This window comes from Coloeus monedula (assembly GCF_965178545.1).
Source record: "Coloeus monedula genome assembly, chromosome: Z".
Taxonomy (NCBI): domain Eukaryota; kingdom Metazoa; phylum Chordata; class Aves; order Passeriformes; family Corvidae; genus Coloeus; species Coloeus monedula.
The window spans coordinates 77,655,987-77,678,200 of NC_138822.1; the positions used below are offsets into that span (position 1 = coordinate 77,655,987).

The 22,214-nt window shown below is 39.1% G+C and overlaps 1 protein-coding gene across 1 annotated transcript in view; it reads left to right on the forward strand.

Moving 5' to 3' along the window:
- The window catches only part of KIAA1328, a gene marked incomplete at its 5' end in the record, with an annotated part of 169,047 nt that overhangs the window by 105,428 nt on the left and 41,405 nt on the right, over positions 1 to 22,214 (forward strand). Inside the window, 2 exon segments of the mRNA XM_082302257.1 lie at positions 8,491 to 9,176; positions 11,974 to 12,063. Coding sequence (XP_082158383.1) covers positions 8,491 to 9,176; positions 11,974 to 12,063 — 776 coding nt within the window.

The window sequence follows — 22,214 nt, forward strand, 5'->3', positions numbered from 1 at the left end:
AATCAGCCAGAGCCACGAGGGTGCCCACAGCTAGCCTCAGGATACTCCCTACAAATGTAAGATCAAAAGGGCAGGCATATGAAAATTACTGTTTACTTTTTATGAATTATTTCCCAGAGATGGGATCATTAGCAGAATCTAAATGCTGCCTAGCTCTTAGTGCAAGGACACTCCTGACAGAATGCACTCGCTTGCGCACACCTTTCCACTCTTAAAAGATTTTCTGCTTTTGCTTGTGTGGGATTTCTTTATTATTTAAAGAACTTCCTGGTTGTTTTGTGGTTGTTTTTTTTTTTTTTTTTTTTTTTTTTTTTTTTTTTTTTTTTCTCTTTTCCTCAAAGCACTGTCCCTACTTCTGAACATGCTTTTAATTCCTAGATGTCATCTATTCCTTTCTTTGTGCAGCAAAAGTATTTCAAAACTTTCATCCATAGCCCAGGGATGCTGCAGGAGACACCTGAAGGAAGTAAAACTTTCTGTAGTTGTCCTGAGTGATCAGTGGCTGTTGCTTACAACTCATCCCTGGCCAGTGGGTTCCAGAATTATCCCTACTGGAAATACAGGGGAAAGGTGATATTGGCTGTCATGGTGAGGTGCATGTTGGCCAATGCTGATTCAATGTCTACTTCTGCAGTAATCTTCACACATCAAACTCTGCACCTTCTTATCCACATAAGTATCTGGCTTCTGTTTGATCACAGTAATCAGGGCTATTTAGAAGGGTCACAGTATATTTGCCCTTTTGTCTTGTGTCTGGAGCTATGAAAGCATGACTTTGGAGCAAATGTTCATTGAATTCTAAAGAGACTGGCAGTAGCTGGGAACATGTGTAGCCTGTAATACGCTAAACTTGCGATTCCAAGTGGAAAACTGTTTGCTTTTTAAAATAACTTCGAAGAAGTTACCTTGAAGAACCAAATACATGGTGGATATTACTGTTTAATGAAAACCAATATGAACTTCCCTCTTATCGTTCAACATGTTACTACCCTTAATGTGAAATAATCAAATGCTGCCCAGTGTCGGAATGAAGCTAAATCTGGCTGCCAACCAAAATAAAATCCCTTATAGCTATTTTTGTATGTTCTTAAAATGTGTGCTGAGAGATTAGGCAGTTGTCTTTTTTCCTCTTCTCTGCTATTTTTCTTAAAAAGTTTAAAAAGTTTAAAAAACCCCAGAGAACTCTGTTGCAGCACCCTCCTATGATAAGGTCATGGAGCAGAAAATCCAATGTTGTGTTCTTTATCTAAATCCTTATTCTTGCTAATCTGGTTAGACATTTTGGATAGGTGTGTTTTTACTTATTTGGCATGATGTTTTCTCAACATCATTTTTTTGGCATTTATCTTGACAGCAGTAGCTAGAGAACTTCTTGCTAGTGTTTAAATGGATAAGCTGAGCATCTCCTTTCTATCTTTTCCTCTTGCTGTTGGATAGATCTCAGGAAACTTTTTAATCCTTGCAAAGCAGTGAGCAAAGGAAATGCATGTGCAGATGAATGGGGTTGCTGGGTCCTCCAACAGGGCTCTGCAAGTGACCATCTGGAGGAGTGGGTCTGGGGTTTAGTTTAGTAGCCTTCAGAAAGCTGAGGCACAGGTACTATAAAAATAAGTCTGTTGGTGCTAGGCAGAGTTTAGGCTTGTACTGAGCACACCCAGTCTCAGAAGTTTTCTGCCATATGACTTGGACTTCTCAGGGTGGATCAGCAGTAGATAGGGGGTCATGTTCACAGGCTTATGACATTTGGAGCCAGGATGTGGCATGCTTGCCATAGATTTCCTGCAGACTTCACACTGAGGAAGAATCAAATATCTAATGGTGCTGTTCATTTCATCATCTCTGTTGTGATATCTTCTTGTTTTCCTTGTAGTCATCATGGAAAACCATGGTTTTAAATGTCTTTTATTACGTCTGTGCTTTGGAGGCTGTTACATTCACCTTTTTTTTTTTTTTTTTTTTTTTTTTTTTTTTTTTTTTATGATGTGGTGCAAACTTAAACCTCTCTGAAGTGTTCTGTCTTGAAGCCAGTAACCAAATCCAGATCACTGGTGTCTCCAGTGCTTTTGGGACAGAAGAATGGTGGAAGTCTTTTTGCCACCCAAATGGTGAGGGAATATGAGATATTCCTGTCAACTGATAGCTGTTAAATTAACATTTCCATTTCCCTCTGTGTAGCCTTATCTTTATAGGCAGGTGTATCTGTGTTGGGAGAGGGGCTATTTTTGGCTCTACTGTAGGAGAGCCTGAAGGTAATGAGTTGTGCATAGTAAATCTTGCTTACTCCATAATTTCCACTACATTTCAAATTAAGGGCCTAAATTAGGGTTAGTGTCAGACTTGCTCTTTTGCTATGTCCTAATTTTGTTTTAAAAGCACATAGCTAAGGACTTTAATATGTTTTAGATTCAAGGCTTGTAAGTTATACTAAAATCCCTAAGGGAGGCAAAATAACTTATTAAAACCTTGCAAATGTTTTTGACTGCTGCATTCTATTATTTTCTATTCCAGTGGTAGCATACAGCCTCTGCTGCTGATGGGTGGAGGAATGCAAACCTCCAGGGCCCATTAGACTTAACTTGTTTACTGCATTGATATCTATATGTTAAATGACAAGAGAGTTCAGGTTATTGAATAATTTAAAATTCAGCTCTAATTGGTGTCATATGACCTGGAAAAGGCCATGGATGACGCCAGGAGCATGCTGTGAAATTCTTATAAATAATTCATAAATTAGATCATTCATTTGCCTGGATGTCTTGTTAAATGCAGAAGTTTGTAAGTAATAACTGATGATATAACACCTGTAAGTATTTAGTTCATATGCTGGAAGGTAATCTACCTTGATGATCTTCTAGCACAACCTGCCAGAGTACAAGAGTTAATTGCACTAGGGAGAATGCACTACATTTATTTGGGATGGGCTTTGGCAAGCGTACGGTGCAGATGTTGCATTACACATTCTCTATCAGCTAGACAACTATTCTGTATATGCCCATGTTAAAAATGCAGCTCATCACTCTTCTGCCCTTATTTCACATGAACTCCAAATGCACTGGGAAATGGTAGTGACCTGCTCTGCTCACAAATAGTATAGTTTTTGAAATATTTATCTAGGTCTTGAACTACTGATTCTTCAGTAAAATAAAGGGCAGAAGTAAAAAATTGAAGTCAGAAGATTGGGATTTTTTTTTTTTATTATTTTTATAATGTTGGCAGCACATTGAATCTTAATAGTTGGACCTGGTGCTGTCAAGATTAGTGTAGTGGCATTTTTCTATAGTGCAAACAGGAGTGATACAGTTTTGTTTCGAAAAGCAAATATGTTTGCTTAAATTTAGTGGCTAGGTATTGCACTGCTGTGTGTGGGTGCTGTGTGGGCTTAATGGACACTTTGCTCACAGTGACTTCCAAGACTCAACACATGGACACCTCGCTTTAGTTTTCTTGGAGCACTGTATTATTAACTGCCTTATTAGGCAGTGTAAAACCAGTCTGCTGATCTGGAATGGGAGTCTTTGTTAGAGATTATCTACAGTGTTTGGGTAGCTGGAGAAGAAGGGTGGCATGTTTATGAATGCAAAATATACACTTAAAGCTGAGTGCCAGCAAATGCTCACATGCTACTTTGAATGCAGGTTTTTTGTGCACCTGGCCTGCCAAGTGCAAACCCTCTTAACAAAGAGGAGAAAAAATACTGAAGGCAGCACAAACATAGGAGGTGTTCCTCTGCTATCGTCTAGCAACTATAGATTCACTTTTTTGTGATGTGATATTACTTTTTTTTAGCTGTGCCTGTTCAGTATGTTGAGTTCAGTAGATTTTTACAGGAAAAATACAGGTTGGTCACTGTCATTCACATTATCTTTCACTTGAGACCACTTGTTTTATTCAGTGGAATATGGCAATCATAGCTATACATAATTTCTACAGAAAGTAGTGCTTTGTTTCTTGCTTGAAAAATGGTTGGCTTACCTTAGGAGTTATCTACTGTATTTATCTTCGGTAGTGACAGAGACAGTTGTTGTACTGTTACATGGCACTTTGTAATAACTGATATTGGGTTATTTGTGGTACAGATTTTAACAAAGGATTATGTGATTTAAATAAAAAGATTTATACACTTCAGTAGATCCTACTAATATATTTTATAATCTTTACCCATTTTCATTCTCCCTGATAAATTCTTACAGAATCTTGGAAAGAACAGCTCCTTAATCACTAGTAATGTACTTCACATAGTCCTGTAATTTGATGTAATTGTTCTTAAAAACAACATTTCTGTTGCCCCAATATCCTATCTGAGCTTACTTAGAATATACACCCTCCTCATTTTGCTGACAAAAGCAAGTGCTTATACCATCGATAGACCTGAAACCCAAAGCCAGGCTTTATTCAGATGAGACCCGTATATATCAACAATGCAGAGTGGTGACTGAGTACCAGGTTTAGGTTATATACCCTAGTGAGGGTGTCAGCTGGGTCACTGATGGAATCACAGAATTGTTTAGGTTGGAAACCACCTCTGAGTCCAACCATTAACCCAGCACTGCCAAGCCCACCACTAAAGCTCGTCGCTAAACAACCACATCTGCATGTCTCTTAAATACCTCCAGGGCTGGTGACTCTGCCACTGCCTCTGCCAGAGCTTGGCAATGCTTTCAGTGAACAGATTTTTCCTAATAAATTTTGCTGACCATGCCCAAAGAACAACTACACTGGTGAAGAGTATGTGCCCTTGGTGCTCTTTAAGGTGTTTCTGTGTATGGTAGCCTCTGCTTCATCTCTAAAAATCTTTACGAATATTTTAATCTCTGTATTTCTCCTCTGGTTGCTACTTTTATTCATTGTCCTTGGTTTCCTTCAGAGTCCCCCCTTAGGTCAGCACAATGGACTAGTTCTGAATCAGTGTGTTCCTTCCACTGTTTCTACCCCACCAAAAGAAACCCCTGAGCTGAAAATCCAATTAGAGAAATGTCCTCAAGATACAACTGAGAATGATTTTACTTAATTGTCTCTTTTTCTGTATTCAAACATATTTCAGCTAAAAGCTACAAACCCAGGTGCTATGAACTTAACTCCTAATGCTGTTAACATCTCTAGCAATTTTGCTCTGCAATGTATTTTGCTGGGACCCCAGTTTTTGCCCCTCAGAATGCAGGACATCTCAAGGTAATGATTTTGGGCTGTTTCTTAAACATGTTTGTACATGCAGTAAAATCTGTTAGGACTTTCCTGTGCTGCGATTGTAAAGATCTGCCCAGTTACTAGTTCATCCCTTGCAGTACAAAGCCCTTTGTGCTGGAGTCAGTCTGTAACTGTGCTTCCTCTGCCAGCACTGTGAGTTAGAACTGCAAAGCACACAAGTTGCATTTAAGAACAATTTGCAGAGATCATAATGCTGCCTGCACTGTTTGTCTGTTCGTAGGAAGTTTTAAGGACTGGATGTTTGTTTAAGCTCTGCGCTGAATCCCTGAGCAAAAATTACTGGGGTTGCAGTAAAGACTTTGTAGACCTCCACACGTGTCTCCCTCTTTAAATCCTTCTAAAGATTATTAAAACTATTTTTAGTATCTCCTTTTTTCACAAGAGTTTCACATCAGATCAAGTCTTATTAACTGCTTACGTTGCAAGGAGCAGTCTGAGTTTGTTTAAGCCTCAGTTAAAGGAACTTGTATCTTTAAATACGGCACAGCAAGCCTGGAAGAGCTCCATGGAGGAGAAAGCACAGCTGTTCCATCATGGTCCATCATGGTTTCCATGTGTCCCATAGGCAATATCTTTCTTAAACTCATCTTGTAAAACTACCTGATTCCTTATGCTTGTGTGTCTTTAGACTCACAGTAGTAGGTGGGTCTTCGGAATATTTCTTTTCTCTACTTTTCCACTTCACCTAGCTTGCATCTTACAGATCTGTCATGTCATGTACCAATCTCTTCTGAGCCCTCATATGTGTAAATGCCAGTCCATTTTCCCTGTAACATCTACCATACAGCTGTATTTTCAATTAAGGCTATACCAGAAACCCCACAAATTACTAAAAAATTTGTTGACTAGTTTCTGACTCCCAATAGTTAATTTTTCTTTTTCACCCTGCAAAGTGCTGAGTAGCCAGCAAAGGCATGTTGGAACTCAGTCTTCTGCCTAACATGACCTCCCTCCTTCTAAAGGAATAAAAAAATCCCACTCATATTCAATGACATTAATGAGAACTTTCCCCCCTGCAAACATATTGTAACTGTGAAATAACATTAAAGTTTCTCTGCCTTGTTATGAAGTCTTTAAATGTCAATGCCATTTCTGAGACCATCAGGGCAGACTTAATGGTGGCCAAGGTCAACAAATGCTAACTGGTACCTCTCTTTTAGGGCCTTCAGGGACTCTTAATAGAGTCTCAGCCATGAAGTTAATTTGCAATGTGGACCTTTATTCTTAAACCTGATGATTATTTTGTAACATTTTCATTCATGTGCTTAGATTTCTTAACATTCTCTTGTCTCTTCAGTCGGTAAACTATTAAAATAAAGGTATTTTCATACATTTCATCTTTTGAGTTTCCTTTTTTTCTGGTGTGTTCTTTTTGACTACTATTTATGGGCTGCAGAAGGACAGGTGTTTGCTTTTTGCAGACCACCCTACACTGCCAGCCCAGATAGGATGCTCTAAGAATGCCTTTAGGTCTGAGACCTTCTGCTGTCCCTAGGGACTGGGAAACCCTCCACCTTGAAAGCCTCTTCCTGTAGGTGCCCTAAATGCTCTATAACCAGAAGCAGGTGATGTGGGAAATGAGAGACTGCATCATCCTTTTCTGTATTGTCTAATTTAGATTAAAAGGGCTCTGTAGCCTTTATTTCTCTAGAAAATATTGCCAACAAGGATGGCATGCTACAAGTAATAAGTAACAAAACTCCATCTTTTTGGCAGCATGTTGCATTTCTGCTCAGTTGCCCTGCCAGCCCCTATGACTTTAAAATATTTAGTGTCCTGCACTTTTCACCCAGTTCAAGCACCAGACTTTCCTCAGACATTTAGCACTGACATTAATGCAAATGCCTCCAACTCACTGGGCCCTTTGGGGCAAAACATGACATCCTTGACTTTCAATCACATGGCAGAGAGGATATATTTGTATGCACGAAACTGGAAATAATAAAATATCAGTATTCAGGTGCTAATCCACATTAATTTACATTCTGTGAAGTCTATAAGAAACTTGTAATTGGTTGTCTTGAAGGGCAGCTGAGTATATTTGGTATTTTGTTTATTTATTAAAAAAAGAATCTAAATTATACATGTAAATGCTGCATAGATTTGTATTTTATCTCTCTTCTAATCATTGCTGGATGCTTGCTTGCATCCCTAAATTCGAGTATTTTGGGTCTGGCTGGCTGGCTGGCAGTCTATGTGCACAATACCTATCTATTGTAAGTATTGCCAGAGGGCAAATAATACATTTTTTTTTCTTCAGTGGATTCCAAATTTCCCTGCTAAACCACTTAGACTGCAGTAGTTTTGCTATCTTTAACAAATCTGGCTTCTGTAATTAAAAAGCCCCATATCTTTGTGGAAGGTCCCAAAGGCTGGAGGAGCTTAAATTCAGTTTGTTACTGAAATTAATGCACGGTTCTAGCAAAAGAAATGCATGTGCCTGATACACTGCTGTTGTGATGTGCATAAAAGCTCAAATGCTTAGCTGCTTAGATGAACCTTAGTGCAAAGATACTCCAGGATGTAACTAGGATTGTGATGTCTGTTACATAATATCCATGACTGTAACAAAACCACTAGAATTTGCTTGTACTGGGTTGACAAATGTGAATTACAGTTGCTTGCTTTCTTCAGAGTTTTATCAGACTATAATCACTTGCCCAGCTTAATTGAAAAATCACTTACATTTATAGCTGTATTTAAACATGTTTTGTATTTAAATGACAGCTTTTGATGTACAACCATTTTTTACAGAAAGTAGTCAGGTTTTTATCTGTGTTTCTGTAAAGATATTTCAAAAACTCTCATCAAATTTCCAGCGGTAAGTAATATCCCATTCAGTGCAAGGTGAAATGTTTTACATCAAATCTCCTGCTGTGTAATAGCCAATCAAAGAGTATTTATAGTGGCTGAATGGATTTTTTGGCTCGGTATTCAAAATTAAACATTTTCAAACCTTAACATTTAATGTTTTTTGCCACTCTTCAAGTTGATTTTATGTAACCCTAGATGCTCACAACTACTTGATACTCTGAAGTGACTCATTTTATGCTGAGGATCCTGCAGACAGTAGTTCTACATTTATTACACTTGTGTAAATGGAATGAAACATAAATTTGATAGCAGATTTGTGTCTGTGTTCTGGTAAACATTTTGTTGGGTTTGGCTGTATGTTCATCAACATGGACCAGCAGCTCTGTTTTGAAGAGAGCACGTTTACCAAGGGAAATCGGTGAACAAAGATGAATTTTAGTGATTCACAGGAAATTGTTTCTCCTATTGCAGGTATCGAGTAAGAAGAGCTTGTGCCAACAGCCTTCTTTGGGGCTGGACAGCTCCTTCTTGGGTGTTGGGGGACCTTGGACTCTTCATAAGAACAGTGGAGCACCGAAGGCTGGAAGCCCAGCCCGTGTCGTGTTGTCTCAGCCTTGCAGGAATAACCATGATTACAGGACTGAAATGCATTACAACCATCAGGAGCGTCTGAAGGAGTATCCAATGGAAAATGATTTGCACAGAAAGTGCAACAACGTTATTTCCCCAGCCAAACAGAGGAGCCCTCACCATGTAAAGCAAGCTCAGGAGATGGACCAGAGAGCAAGTGAATTTCAGAACACATGCCCTCAGCAAGTGAGACATGGCTGTGCCTGGAGGCATGTGGGGAGCTCAGGAAGCATGGAAGAGAGCTGCTGTGTCAGCCAGGTGCTTAGAAAACACTCTGGGACAGTTCACAAAACCTGTGATCATTCCAGGCACTGTCGAGGTTCTGGGCTGAATCACAGCACGGACTCAGGGCCTAAGGAAACAGAGCTGGCTAAAAGGTTGTATGAAGAAAGACGGCAGAAGCTGCTTCTGCAAAAAATGGAGCTGGAAATCGAAAAGGAACGACTCCAACATTTACTAACTAAGCAAGAAGCAAAACTGCTCCTAAAACAACAGCAACTACACCAGTCCCGTATGGATTATAACAGGTGATTTTGATACTTACAATTTAAAAAAAAATCTAAAAATTTCTAATGAGCACATGGGCAATAATTGATTTAAATGGTGGAATAGAACCAAGGCAACAATAGATAGAGTAAAACAAGACAGGTGAGGCTTGTGGCACAATTTCTAACAGTGATTCAGAGGAGAGGACACTTTTTAGTATGTTAATGTATACTGTTGGGAAGCAGCACGACAGCTGTGGAAAGCAGCAGAGGAAAACAGTATGTGGTAGAAAGAAAGGCAGAAGAAAAGCACTGCTAAAAGACTAGGTGGGAAAAGAGAAGCAGTAGAAGAAAATGAGAGGTTGATCTTAGTGCAGGCACTTGAAAGGAATACAGACGTTTGTCAGGAGGCCAGCGTGAGTGTGGATGACATAGATGTGGCATTCTCGCTTCTTTCCTTGGAAAGGTCGGTTTTGAAGTGTTGCACCTCCTAGGTTGGGACTGGGAGGAGTGTGTTTTACAGAAAAGATGGAGATCATTACATATGTATACACCCCCCCCCCCCCCCCCACGCACACATATGTATGTGTGTATATATATTTTTTTACATATGGAATGTATGTTTTTCCCCCATGCATTTAGGGAAGAGGAAGGGAGCACTGTGTAGCAAGGACATTTGCTTTCCAGGGATGTTAGTGAAAAGGGAGAATGCTAAGACTGAGGCACAATACATGCTTACAACTTGAAGGGAAATGGAGCAGCCATAGAAATGTGAAATGTGGCTTGAGAGGCCTGTGAGTTTATTGCAGAAGGTAACACTTTTCTGACAATGTAAATGGGGTCTTTGAGAAAGAGGGAACAACTGTTTTGTTGGTATGATGTTACTAAAGTGAGAGAAGCAGTGAATGGGAGCAGGTTAAATTAGCCACTGTAACTCAGTTGAGTACTAGCATTTCAGCATTAGAAAGATAAAACGATAGGGAAAAATCTGCAGTCTTTTAGAAGAGGCGGTAGGAGGGTTTCACAGGGATGGATATTTCTATACTGTTTTAATATGGCAGCTGCTGACAGCATCCCATGAGGGTGTGCCTTAGATGACCCACTTCCTACATCGTGTACTATAACTGCGATGGAGGAATACATCACTTTCCCTTCTTGATTTCAGCCCCTCAGTTACTTTTCAAACTGTAAAAGAGAGTACTGTAATCTAGGTGGTATTTTGTTTGTCTTCTTGGATTGTTGTTTACATTGAAGAGAATGTGTTTATATGGCTTTAAAAGTGCCTGTCTTAAGAAGGAATCACAACTCTGTGTGTTGAAAATGACTGAGGTCTCTAACAAAGGATTATGACTTCAGGTGAGAATTAAGTAGGAACAGATGGATCTTAATCATCAAATACCTTAATTCTATGCATGCATCCCTCTAATGAAAAGCAAGTAGATATGAAGGACACACAAACTAAGCTTTTTGGCAGATTTTTTTTTTTAATGGAAATTTTTCAGGTTTGAAGGCGTAACAGAAAAAAATGCACCTTAAATACCTGTAACGATGTGGTTGTTAGTATCATTGTATCTATTTTAGCTATTTTTATTTCTGGAAAAAAAAAAAAAAAAAAAAAAAAAAAGATTTACAGAGCTTTAGTTACCTAAAAAGAATTCTATGAAAAATCATGTATGATCAATCTGAGGACTTTTTGTGATCTCTTTTCAGACGTGCATGTGAAGTCAGATTTGCCATATTCTCTCTAAGAAAACAACTAGAATATAATGTGGTTTCTCTTAAAAATATTTTGGTATCTTTAGAATTAAATGTTTGATATCTAGAGGTAAATCTCTTAGGCATCACAGTTCTGTTTCAGTTCCAGATATATAATTCACTTTTGCACTTGGTAACAGGGTAATTTTATATACTGCTAACAATAAAAATTTGTTTAGCTAAGCTCAAATACCCTTTGCTTCATTGTCAGGAGATTCTAACAGAGTTAGAACATCATGACAGTATAAAAAACAACACAAAAAAAATCCTTTTCCAGCTAGTGTTTATTTTTGTCTGTCCTTCTGCCTGGGTGGAGTGCTGGTTAAGGTCCATTGTCATTGAATGACAAATAAGAGGTTTGACCATTTGCAATTACTGGCTATTAACTTTTCTAATCTTTTAGCTAAAGTGTGAATTGATCCCTTTTTATTTTTTGCCACGCTGCATCATAACTGCTTTTAATTTTCCACATTTCCCTATTTAGCCTTATGTGACCATAGTACTTACAGTTTGCGGTTTCTCTCTATGTGAAATAGTTGCTCAGCTATCAAAAATTGTGTGTGTATGTGCAGGCCAAGGGGTAGTTCAGTGGCTCCTCCTGGTTCAAGCCTCACTGGAGCAGGCCAGTAACAGCAAAGCTTGGAAACAGGAATTTTAGTCAAATGAAAACAAAATACCTCTGTCTAGACTTTTCTGTCTTTGTTGGAGAGAAGGGAGAAGGTGGAGTGACCTGTTGAAAATGGAGCATCATTTGTGGGCCCATAGTTTGAGGACACACAACCATCTTAAACAAATTCTCTTCTGTGTATCTTACACGTGGTGCCTTTGAGCTCCGGTGCTATAATCTGTGAATGAAACTTTTCTGTTTCCCAGTGATAACCCTTAGAAGCAAAGACATTGGGCCTAAACCAGCCTTCCAATACAAAAGTGTATTTGAAAGTGTGAAGACAATTGTGAAAGCTTCTGCATTTAACGTGTGTAAGTGCCCCATTTGTAGACACTTAGATCACCTTTGAGTGGTAAGTTCCTGGTGTGATGATTTGACCAGCTGCAGAACCAATTAACTCATCTTTTCCAGGATTAGAGGCCATGTACCTGGCTCAGAAGATGTGCCCATTGCTGAAGCACCCGGAGAACTTGCTCTGATGATGAATGGCAGCAGCATGGGGTTAAGGTAATTTCTCTCTTCACTTCTAAGTGCTTCACAGAGTCGGTATATCTTCTTGACAGTGTGCTGTTGCCTGCCAAGTGTATTTGTTCATGTGTTTGTTTCAGATTAAGAGCTTTTTTCTGCAGGAAGGGTAAAACTCATTGACTGCTGTGTTTTATGAGTCAACTCAATAGTTATGCTGACCTGTTATTACTCAAAGTTTAGCGGCTGACTTCCTGAAGAGGCTTCAGGTTTTGTGTGCCACCTCTTGCCCAGTGCAAAATGGAGTTTTCACAAAATGTTAGTTTTAGTTCTTTGTTCTAGGTGCTGCTTGTTACTTTTTAAATTAAAATCAGGATGTCTCTTTAGTCTTTATTTGGACTTGATGTAAATAATACATTATCCTTTAAGTCTCAGATAGATCTTCCATGGTTGGTGACAGTTACTTGTTTTTTAAATACCTCTGCATTGCACCTCTGCTTCAGTGTGATCAGAGCAAACCACCACTGAAATAACTGGAAGCAGAGTCAAGCCAATATTTAGCTCTTTATCTCCATCCTGCTTGCTATTTAAAACTTCAATCAGTACACTATTGTACTTTCCTTCTGTCCTACCCTGTCGCATTCAAGTTAACACTGGAAGGAGATTCAGGCTTATTAGAAAAGCAACAAATAAAAACTGTGGATTTGGCAGAGTTTTCTCCTTTTCTCAGAAAGTAACAGCTTCTTGTTCTGTGCTGTAACTATAGGTGTTCTTTTGACCAAAGAATGGTGGGCAAGATGAGCTGCTGTGCTTTCAATGACTCCTTCTTTTAGCGACAGGACAATACCTCAAAATAATAAACTTTTCTGTTCTGAGAATACTGGAAGAACTGATAATTCTTTTATAAACCAAAGTTCCAATACTTTCTTTTTTCTTACTTTTTGACTTTTTTGTACTAATTTTATTTTTCTTTTTAAGATCCTTTTTCACTAAAAGAGGATAAGCCTTTTTTTCTCCAGAATAACAGGAGTTGTTAGTTTCCTTGGAATACGTCACTGCTAGCCAGGTGCTTGGCTGCTGTGAGTTACTGGCATATCTTTATTGTATTCTGATGCTTTTTTCTTTCATTTTCATACAAACTGAAGTGATCGAAGTATTATCACTGTAACAAAAAAGATGAAGAGTCATGACATGTTTAAGATGGAGTAGCATTAAGCCCCTTGGAGGAAAAATGTAACCTAGAACATCTGTAGGGCTTCTTGGCAACAGTTTACCAAAAACGTGCAAATATCTACATATCCTAACAGGGAAAATGAGGAAAACCTGTGCTGTTAACAAAATGAAAGTCCCAGACTTCAAAAGGTTCCCCACCCTCTCTTCATTCCCCTGGTTTAATTTACTGTAATTTTTCAAAGTTATTTTGTGTTGGAGCAGTCTCAAGGTGCCATGCCAGCTGGTTACAAAGTTTGGCAGCAAAACACTTGGAAGTTTTTCTTCCTATATGCCATCTTCAGTTTCGCAAAGGTTACCAGATGAATGGTCCCTAAATAATTTACTCTAATGTAGGGCTTAAAGAGGCTGTGGAAGACAAGTCCATTTGTCTCTTTTATGCATTTGAATATGTAAGTGATGTTTTCTTCAGTACAGAGAGGGAGAGTGTAAGTGTGTGGCTGGGTCTTAGAAAAGAGAAAGAGCTGGTAGACATCCTTTTTTTAACTGTCTCTTTTGGTGTTTTTTTTTTCCTTGCCTTTTTATTTTTTGGTTTGATTTATTTTATTTTTTGGCTTGTTTTTTTGTTTGTTTTTTTTTCCCCCATGGTGTGGGGCTTTTTTTCTTTTTTCTTCTTCTTCTTCTTTTTTTATTTTTTTTGGGATGGTGGTGTTTGCTTTTTAATTGACCTATCAAACAGTTCTTGTTACGGCAAATGCCCACAGAACGCTAATGGAAAATCAGCCCTCGGACTTCCAGTTCATACATGAGAGCTCTTCTAGCAAATCTTGCAGCATAGAACTTGATTTCAGTCTTCAAATAAGCAAAACTTAGCTTAAAAATATCCTGGTATTTTAAAGGAATTGGTGAAATACCTTTAAAATATGAAATTTGCTGTAGTCAGAAGTAAAATAAATAATATAATCAAGAACTGAAAAACATTGTTTTTTATATAATTAACAGCTCATTTTGAGTTAATTATCTACAATTACAAAAATCTAATTGCAATTTATCCTCTACTATCTGTGGGAAGAATTGTAGACAAGGGAATGTGCATCACTGCCAGGCATAAATGCTATAGGACGGGTACAAATAATAGAGGAACCCTTAATGAAAAAAAAGCAAATAGGAGCATGCACCTGTGCCAGACTATTGAAAGGTAATTGTAGTCAGAAATGAGGTATGTAGTTTAAAAGGCATCTTGTCATCTCCTGTAGGGATTATTTTTTTCCCTCATTGAAGAAAGCAAAAAAGATTCCACAAGCAAATACAGTACAGAGTTTGATTTCTGATACAGATTTTCCTCACAGTCTGTTAGTGAAAATGACAACGTCGATCTCAGGGGCTACTACAAATTATAGCCAGATTTTCAAAGGGCTGCCTGTTTCATTTTCTCTTCTACATGGGATATTAAGGTCTTTTTGTTGTCATTGTCAGCAAGCATTGTCCGTTTCAGCCTATTTGGTATTTGGGAATTTGCAGTGTTGGATTTGTCCTTTCCCTCACGTTGAGAAGAAATGTGCCTGTCCCTTTGCCTACTTGCAGCTGGGCCAGCATGTAGGACCTGAACCACCTTCAGATGCAGGATCTCCATTTCTCTAAGGGGCAGCAGTCAGAGCAGGTTTTATTGAGGATGGTTTTCAGTAGCTTGGAGTGCTCCTCAGTGAGCCCACAGCCAATTTGCAGCTATGGAGATGGTAGCTTGTGCAATTAATGGCAAGTTGTCTGTATAATTTCTTTTCAAGTCTGCCCCAGTGTGCAAGATGCTTTAAAATATTCAAAATAAAAACATAACCTGATGCATTTGTTTAGCATAAAACAGCCTTTTACAAAGTGCTTTCCATCTCCCAAACGCAGATGCTTGATACATGCTCAAGTACCCACTCCATGCGTATTCAGTAGGATCAATACACCCAGCACCTGCTTTTGTGTGTGCTCCTGACATCTGCATCTGGGAAAGGAATTTTAAAACTCCTTCCTCCTTCATTTAATCTTAACTTTGGATCTGAATGGCATGGAAATAAGCTGTATTTAGTGGCATCAGCTAGAGGAGACACAGTTTTCTACTTTGCAAGCACCCCTCTCCAGAGTGCTGCTGCGTGCCTAAATCTTAACATTTGAGGTTCCCTGTTTTTCTGAGTCTTAGGCTTCCTATAAGGCTCTGCCAGTGTGGCTTTTTACTGCCTTCTCTCTAACGGGCATCTTTTCCTCAGATTTCACAGGATTCTGCCACTGAGCCTCTACACAAACCTGTGCAAAGCGTTCTAAAGAGGAATTGTTGGGTACAGCAGCTATCAGTTGTGTTTACAGTTATCTGCAGGCACTCTTTCAATGTGTGCTACCTGGTGAAAGGATTCTTTCCTGGTGTATTAAAGATTTGCAGGTGGAATTTGCCACCTTTAATTTCGTTGAAGGCTCTTTAATGTTTGTGTGCCTCATTCTACATCACCCGTGTGTATTTTTGCCAGTTTGTATTTTTAGTTACTTGAAAATATCAAACACAGGATTCAGCAGTGCTTCCCCTGTACTTGGATGCTTATTGCTATGGTGATAGTTCCAGGAGGGAGTGCTGTCAGGGGTCTTTTAAAAGATTTTTATGTTTATGGTGTAACTATTTTTATTATCTAGTGAGAGAAGGTGACAATTATCTGTTGCTCCTTGTTTAATGCTTTGCTATGAACTCTTTTCTGAGGCTTGTTAGACATGCAGGCATCTTTCTGTGGTGATGTGCAAGCACACTTATGTGCTTTTGTCCAAATATTCAATGCAATTAAACAGACCTGCAGAGGAACGCAGACTCGCAGCTCCCCCTGCTGTCCCAGGCATATCCAGGTTTGTTCACACAATTCCTCCCTCCAAATAATTTAAATATAAAATAAAAATCATATGCAATCGCACGGCTCTGCCACTGCTGACCTGACTTTAGCTGGCCCCATTACTCCTGTCTTTGAGGAGAAGAGAATTGAAAAACAGTGGTAGCACCCGTTTTGTTTCCTATGAGGAGTTTTCTTTTCAGTTCTTCATTCCAGCGTGTCACCTCCCAGGTCCTGAGGTGTGTCCAGGACCTGAGCCTCTGAAAGAGAAGCTGTCACCAGAGCTGCAACTGGCTCATTGTCCAAGACTCCCAGGCTTCGAGTCATCTCTGAGTTGTCCTTGGTCTCTCTGGGTGTGTCTATAAAGGACTTGACCAACTTTTAGGAACGTACTGAATAGTTTGTTGGCATTTTTTATTTTTTTTCTATCTGCTGTTTTGGCAGACTGGCACATTAAATTGGGATGAAATCAACTGTGGTTGCAAATGGCCCATAAAATCTGTGTATCTGGAAGCTGCTTACCCACCTGTTAGTGCCTCTTTTAACAACCAAGTTACTTTCTTGTTCCAGATAATTTTACATGGAAGTTTGTATCATTTTTAGATAGGATATTTGTGGAGTGAACGCTTGTTTGGCTGGTAAAAAAAAAAGTACTTGCAGATCTGCCAATAGTGCACACGCTGAATTAGGTGCGGATATGAGTTTTTCTTTCTCTCGTGGTGGTGTCTGGCTATATATAGGCACAGCATCCTTCCAACAGATGGCTGCTGGAGTCTGCTGTGACGTATGGGAGAGTACAGTCAGACACACATTTTTGCTTCATTAGTGCCACGTGCAGACTCTGAAGGTAGTAGGTTTTTTTGCCCAGGGTGAAGGTTTTTGTTCTGCTGTGGTTACTAAAAGCATAAAGGGGAGTGTGTGGCAATTTTTTACATATACCTATGCATGCATTTAATGTTGGGGTTTTTTTGTTAGGGTAGGCAGTGATCCTTATCGGACTGGAGAGAGAGGAGTTCATTTCTGCTGACCTGGTTCCTTTACTAATCTAATTTTCAGGTTTACTTTCGACTGCAACAGTGATTTCAAGCTGCCTATCTAACATTTACCTGAATTATGCTGATTCTGTTCTCATGATCACGTCTGCTGCACACAGCAGTATTACATCATTCCCATTGCAGTCCAAAGTAACCTTGAGCAGGAAGCCTACTGAGAGGCTGGAGGTATAAAATGTAAGCAGGAAATGCCATAAGTAGTTTCTGTAGGCAGATACCCTCACCCTGTAGGTGAGGTCTTCAAAAAGCACGGACACTCAGGTGTTAGAAACACTGCTAAGCTTAGAAGGGCAGTTGGTGAAAACAGGCTTGTCAAAACACAAGTGCTTTGGTATTTTCACAAAACTTGCATTTCCTGCCAGTGTTCTGCATGGGTTTGGTTCAGTAATATCCCACACCAAAACTAAAAATGCTTGGAGAATTTTTTCTTTGGGTTGAAATATTGAAATGCATGCATCTCCTGAAGGAGTTTGTTCCTTGCCAACACTTGCAGACAGTGAGAGACATTTTTGCTAGTCATTTGCAGATGCCTCCTTTATGGGAGAATGTAGACACTGTTAGTTTACTGCTTGAATTGAATTTTGAAAACCTGAATTCTATTTTTATAAATTGGAGTGGATTTCTTTTTCAGACATACCATTTTGTTACTCTTTATTTTTATGTGAAATCTTGGATGAAGAGAATATTATGTTTAACCTAGGCATTCATATGTCCCAGAAACTTATCAGTTGGAAAAGTTAACAAAAACCTTATAAAACAAAATGTTCTGGAAGGAGTTTTAAATCAGGAAATTTTAAACCCACCCGCCCGCACAACTTTCATGCCATTTAAAAGCTTATATCAGAACTGATGGGGCAGGACTAAGAACAAAAGCTATTGGTATTACAAAGTTATGCAAGAAATCCTCTGTACCCTGCTGTTTTGCTCATGATCACAACTGCATTAAGCTAAAACCCACTCCACCACCCCTCCTGTGACCTTGGCTGCACTTCAGCACACAGAGAATTGAAGCAAAAGGCAAACTTTAGTAAATATTGGGTTCTCCCACTTGGAGATTTGCAGACTATATATAAAGATAACAGCACACATGCTCTCACTCACTTCCCAGCTCTTGCTCTCTCTGAAGTGGACTTTGTATATTTGCCACTGAATTATTCTGACATAAAACTTCCCAGACCGTACTGTTGTATAGAGTTGAACTCTGTGGCTTTGCACGGGTGCTGAGGCTTTGCAAAACTACCCATTATATTTTTTGAAGTGCTAATTTTTGAGAGCCACACAGAGCAAATTTTAGATTCAGCCCAGCTGATTTGTTCTTCACACTGCTCCTGCGGTGAAGAGGATTGATTTTTGTGTTTCTTTTGATATTTGGCTTCATTTCCTCTGGTACTCAGTGCTTCAGGCCTTAATCCTTTAACCTTGAATGCGAGCATCAATGCTTCAGGAGGGATCAGGCCTTTTGATGGAGAGAGGACGTCTTTTGTTGTACCGAATGGTTGGGAGTAGTATAAGGCAAGACAGGTCTCCAGACAGTATATATTTCACTGTTGTATTAGAAGACTATAAACAGAGGGTGGGTTTAGTGGGGATTATAAATAATCTGGAGGAAGGTGGGGTATTAGAAGCAATGGAAGAGAGTTAATGACTTTTTCTTTAACATTTGACCAATAACCAGTCTATCATGACAGATGTGTACTGGGTTGCCAAATGCTATAGTCTGATTTGGGTAACGGTTCAAAGCTCAGCGTGTCATGGAAATGGCACTGTGGTCCCTGATGGAACAGGGGAAAAAAAGCTTTTGAGCTTCTCAAAGGGCAGTATTTGTGGAAGCAGATGCTTGCTTGCCCTACCCAGCATAAAGAACAGTTCTGCGGGCAGCCAGGAGAGTTCGTACTGCTGGATTTTTATAGGATCATTAATTATATGTTATAAGGCAGCTAAGCATGGCATTCCTAACTCGATGAATTCCATTATGAATGGCCTTTTCATATTCCTCATCTCATTATATTAAATGCATGTGACCTGAAGTTTAGCTAAAGTTATTGTTCGGGTTAACTTTCATTTAGTGGTTGCCCTAGTTTTTGAAACGGTATGATCTTTAGATTTTATGGAAAGTCAGGTTTTTTTATGCATGTTTTTGCAGCACTATTTTAGATAATTTCATTTGAAACTAGGTAGGAACCTCTGTGAGGTGGCAGGGAAGGGATTTAGTCACTCCTTGATTTGACTGGAGATTTCTGTACCCACTGGATGACAACATCCTGTTACACGGATTTGGCTATCATCTCTCTGCCAATAACTCTTAAACCCTCTGCTCTGTTCTGTCTAGTCTTGCATATCTGACTGCCTCCCTGACACATAATCCCAGTTGTTTTGCCTTCAGATCATTCCTAATCTGGCTGAAACAGAACTCCTTACTTTTTTATACTGAATCTCTCTTCACTTCTGATTTTGATAATGCCACATCCTCCCTGCCACTCAGACTCATAACCTTGGGGTCACTCTTCTTCTCTGCACTCATCTGGGCTGCTGACAGCTATTGCAGCTTCCTTCTCCCTCACAGCCAAAATATCCTTTTGGTGTGTCAACAGTTAAAACAACACCCCTTGCTCTAGTCCTTCTTCTTGCACCTTGACTACTCTGAAATCTTCTTTCACTGCTCAGTATTCATTCACCTACTTCAAAATAAATTTTCCAAATGGGTATCTTGGCTGCTTATTCAGATCTTGTCTCCTTTTCTTCTCTTAGACTCACCTTCAGGTTCCCGTTGTCTGTGAAAAGCTGTTTCTTATTTTATTTTCTCTGCCACGATCTCTTCTTTACTCCTTCTGTTATGTGGCACTCAGAGTTTCGTTGTGTGGGATTAACATTCAGCCATGTGCTCCTACTACATTCCCTAATTCTTTCTGTCTTTTGGAACCACTGGGTCATGTCATGGTGATTTCTTTCTCCATCTGTGTGTTCTGACAATGTCTTTCTTGTTTTGCATATACCCGTTTGAGCTCTTTTTTTTTAAATTTTTTCTTTTTTTTTGTCCTAAGCTTTTTTGGAGTGTTTTTTTCCCTCCCTACCCTCAGTCCTAATTTGGTGAGTTTCAAACTAATGTCTTTCTTTGTGCTAATCACAAAGATGGTCTCTGCCTGGTAAATACACCTAAAATCTACACTGTGCTCAAAAGATTTCATTGGTGACCTGGGGAGAAAAGCATTAGAACCCAACCGCAGTGACAAGTCATCAGCTCTTCTTTGTAGAAACATTTTCATGGGGCTCCTAGCATGCACAAGAGTTAGAAACAAAACAATTTGCAGTGTCTTCAGTCTTCTGTCAATAGTGCCAGGCTTCACCTCTTTGTATAACTACATGCCCTTCTGTTTGATCAAAGCATAGTTAATCCTTCTTTTCTTTTTAATTCTGTGTTCCCTTAATCTCCATTTACATCTTTGCATCCTTTTTGAGCAAACAATGTCTCTGAGAGATAGTTTAAGTTTATATACCAGCTGTGGACGCAGTAGGGCTGAGGTGGTTTGGCAGCACAAATAATGCAAACCTCTGAATCCACATCATGGTGTCAGAATGGCACTCATGGCATCTGCTCTGGACAGATGTTTACACCAGGTTGTAACAAACTTATGCAAAGGTAGACTTTCATGCCCAGAAATCAATAGTGGTAGCTCTAAGATGGGAAAAATCACTTATATCTGGACTAAAAGGGTTTCCAGAGGCTGGGAACTGGCAGACCAGAGCCCAAAGCTTCACAGCAAACAGCCTTGTGCCAGGATCTCTTCCCTTTGTTCTTTCTCTTGATGCTGGACGTCAGAGCAATGCCAATAAATATCTCAGTGGTATGTGCCTTTTAGTGAGGCAGTGGTTTCTGTCTGGTTTCAATTCTATTCTATCTGAATATTTTCTAAATATGAGTGCAAAAACATCTTAAATCTGTTCCGTAAACATCCTGGTTGAGTCAATATTTGGTGGTGCTGTCAAATTCACATAAAATATATACACTGAAAGGAAATCTTTAGTGTGTTGGTTTTTCTGTGGGGCCCAGGCCATGGATTTTATAGTTGTATGCCATTATTTAGGCATCCAAGTCTGTACTGCTCTTGCAATAAATACTTGATTTTTCAGTCACTAGCCATCAAGCATGGTCTGTGAAATACGTAACTTCAGTGAATTTAAGGCAACTGAAGTGGCTAAAATTGTTATTTTAAATCTTTACCAACAGCTATCTTGTCAAATCTGCATCTGTTGGGCATGGTAATCTACTAATCAAAGTAAAGTCCAAAGTCTCAACTTCTCTATTTACTTCATTTCAGGCTAAAGGATTTTTTTTAAAGCAGATCAATAAACAATCTCAGTGTTTTCATTTTACTAAGCAATATAATATGGATGAGTACTAGTGTAGTGGTAAATCATTAATATACTCTTTAATCATAGAGTGACCATGTCCCACAGATGTGATTTAATCATGGAGAAATGGCCAATGAAGTGTGAAGGTGCGTCATGAAGGGTGTTTCTAACTGATCTGGGATAGTGTATGACACCATTTTAAAAGATGCTGTAGTATGAGAGTATTTGGGATGCCATGTACATTTGTAGTTAAAGACCTGGCAAAATTCTAACATGATTGGTTTTATCATTATAAAGCAAAAATCAAAACCTATGTCAGGTTTTTTTTTGGCAGAGGAGCCAAATTGCTTTTTGGAATAAGAAAAGCACTGCAGCTTCCAGATTCACTAGTCCCAAGATTTGTAAGACTTTGACACTAACAGATCTATAACCCTAAAAACCTGTAGTAACCTGGCTTAACATGCGTAATTTGATCATCCTGTGATACAGATAAAGGTGATTAGAATAAGAGGACAGAAATTTAATGGAAAGAGATGGGTCTTGCAAGGGTGCTGCTGTGTTGTTTTCAGTGGTAATAGTTCCTGGTTAGAGAAATCAGATTCTGCAGCCTCAGAAGAACAGACAGTATAAAAATTCTGATTGTGTTTGTTTTGGAATTTGATTCATTCATGAAAGTCTTTCCCTGCGACATGTTCCCTGATATCAGGGGAGCTGTCAGTAGCCCAGAAAGTCACCTCAGGATCCTTAGGGGTGTGTGTATTTGCCCAAT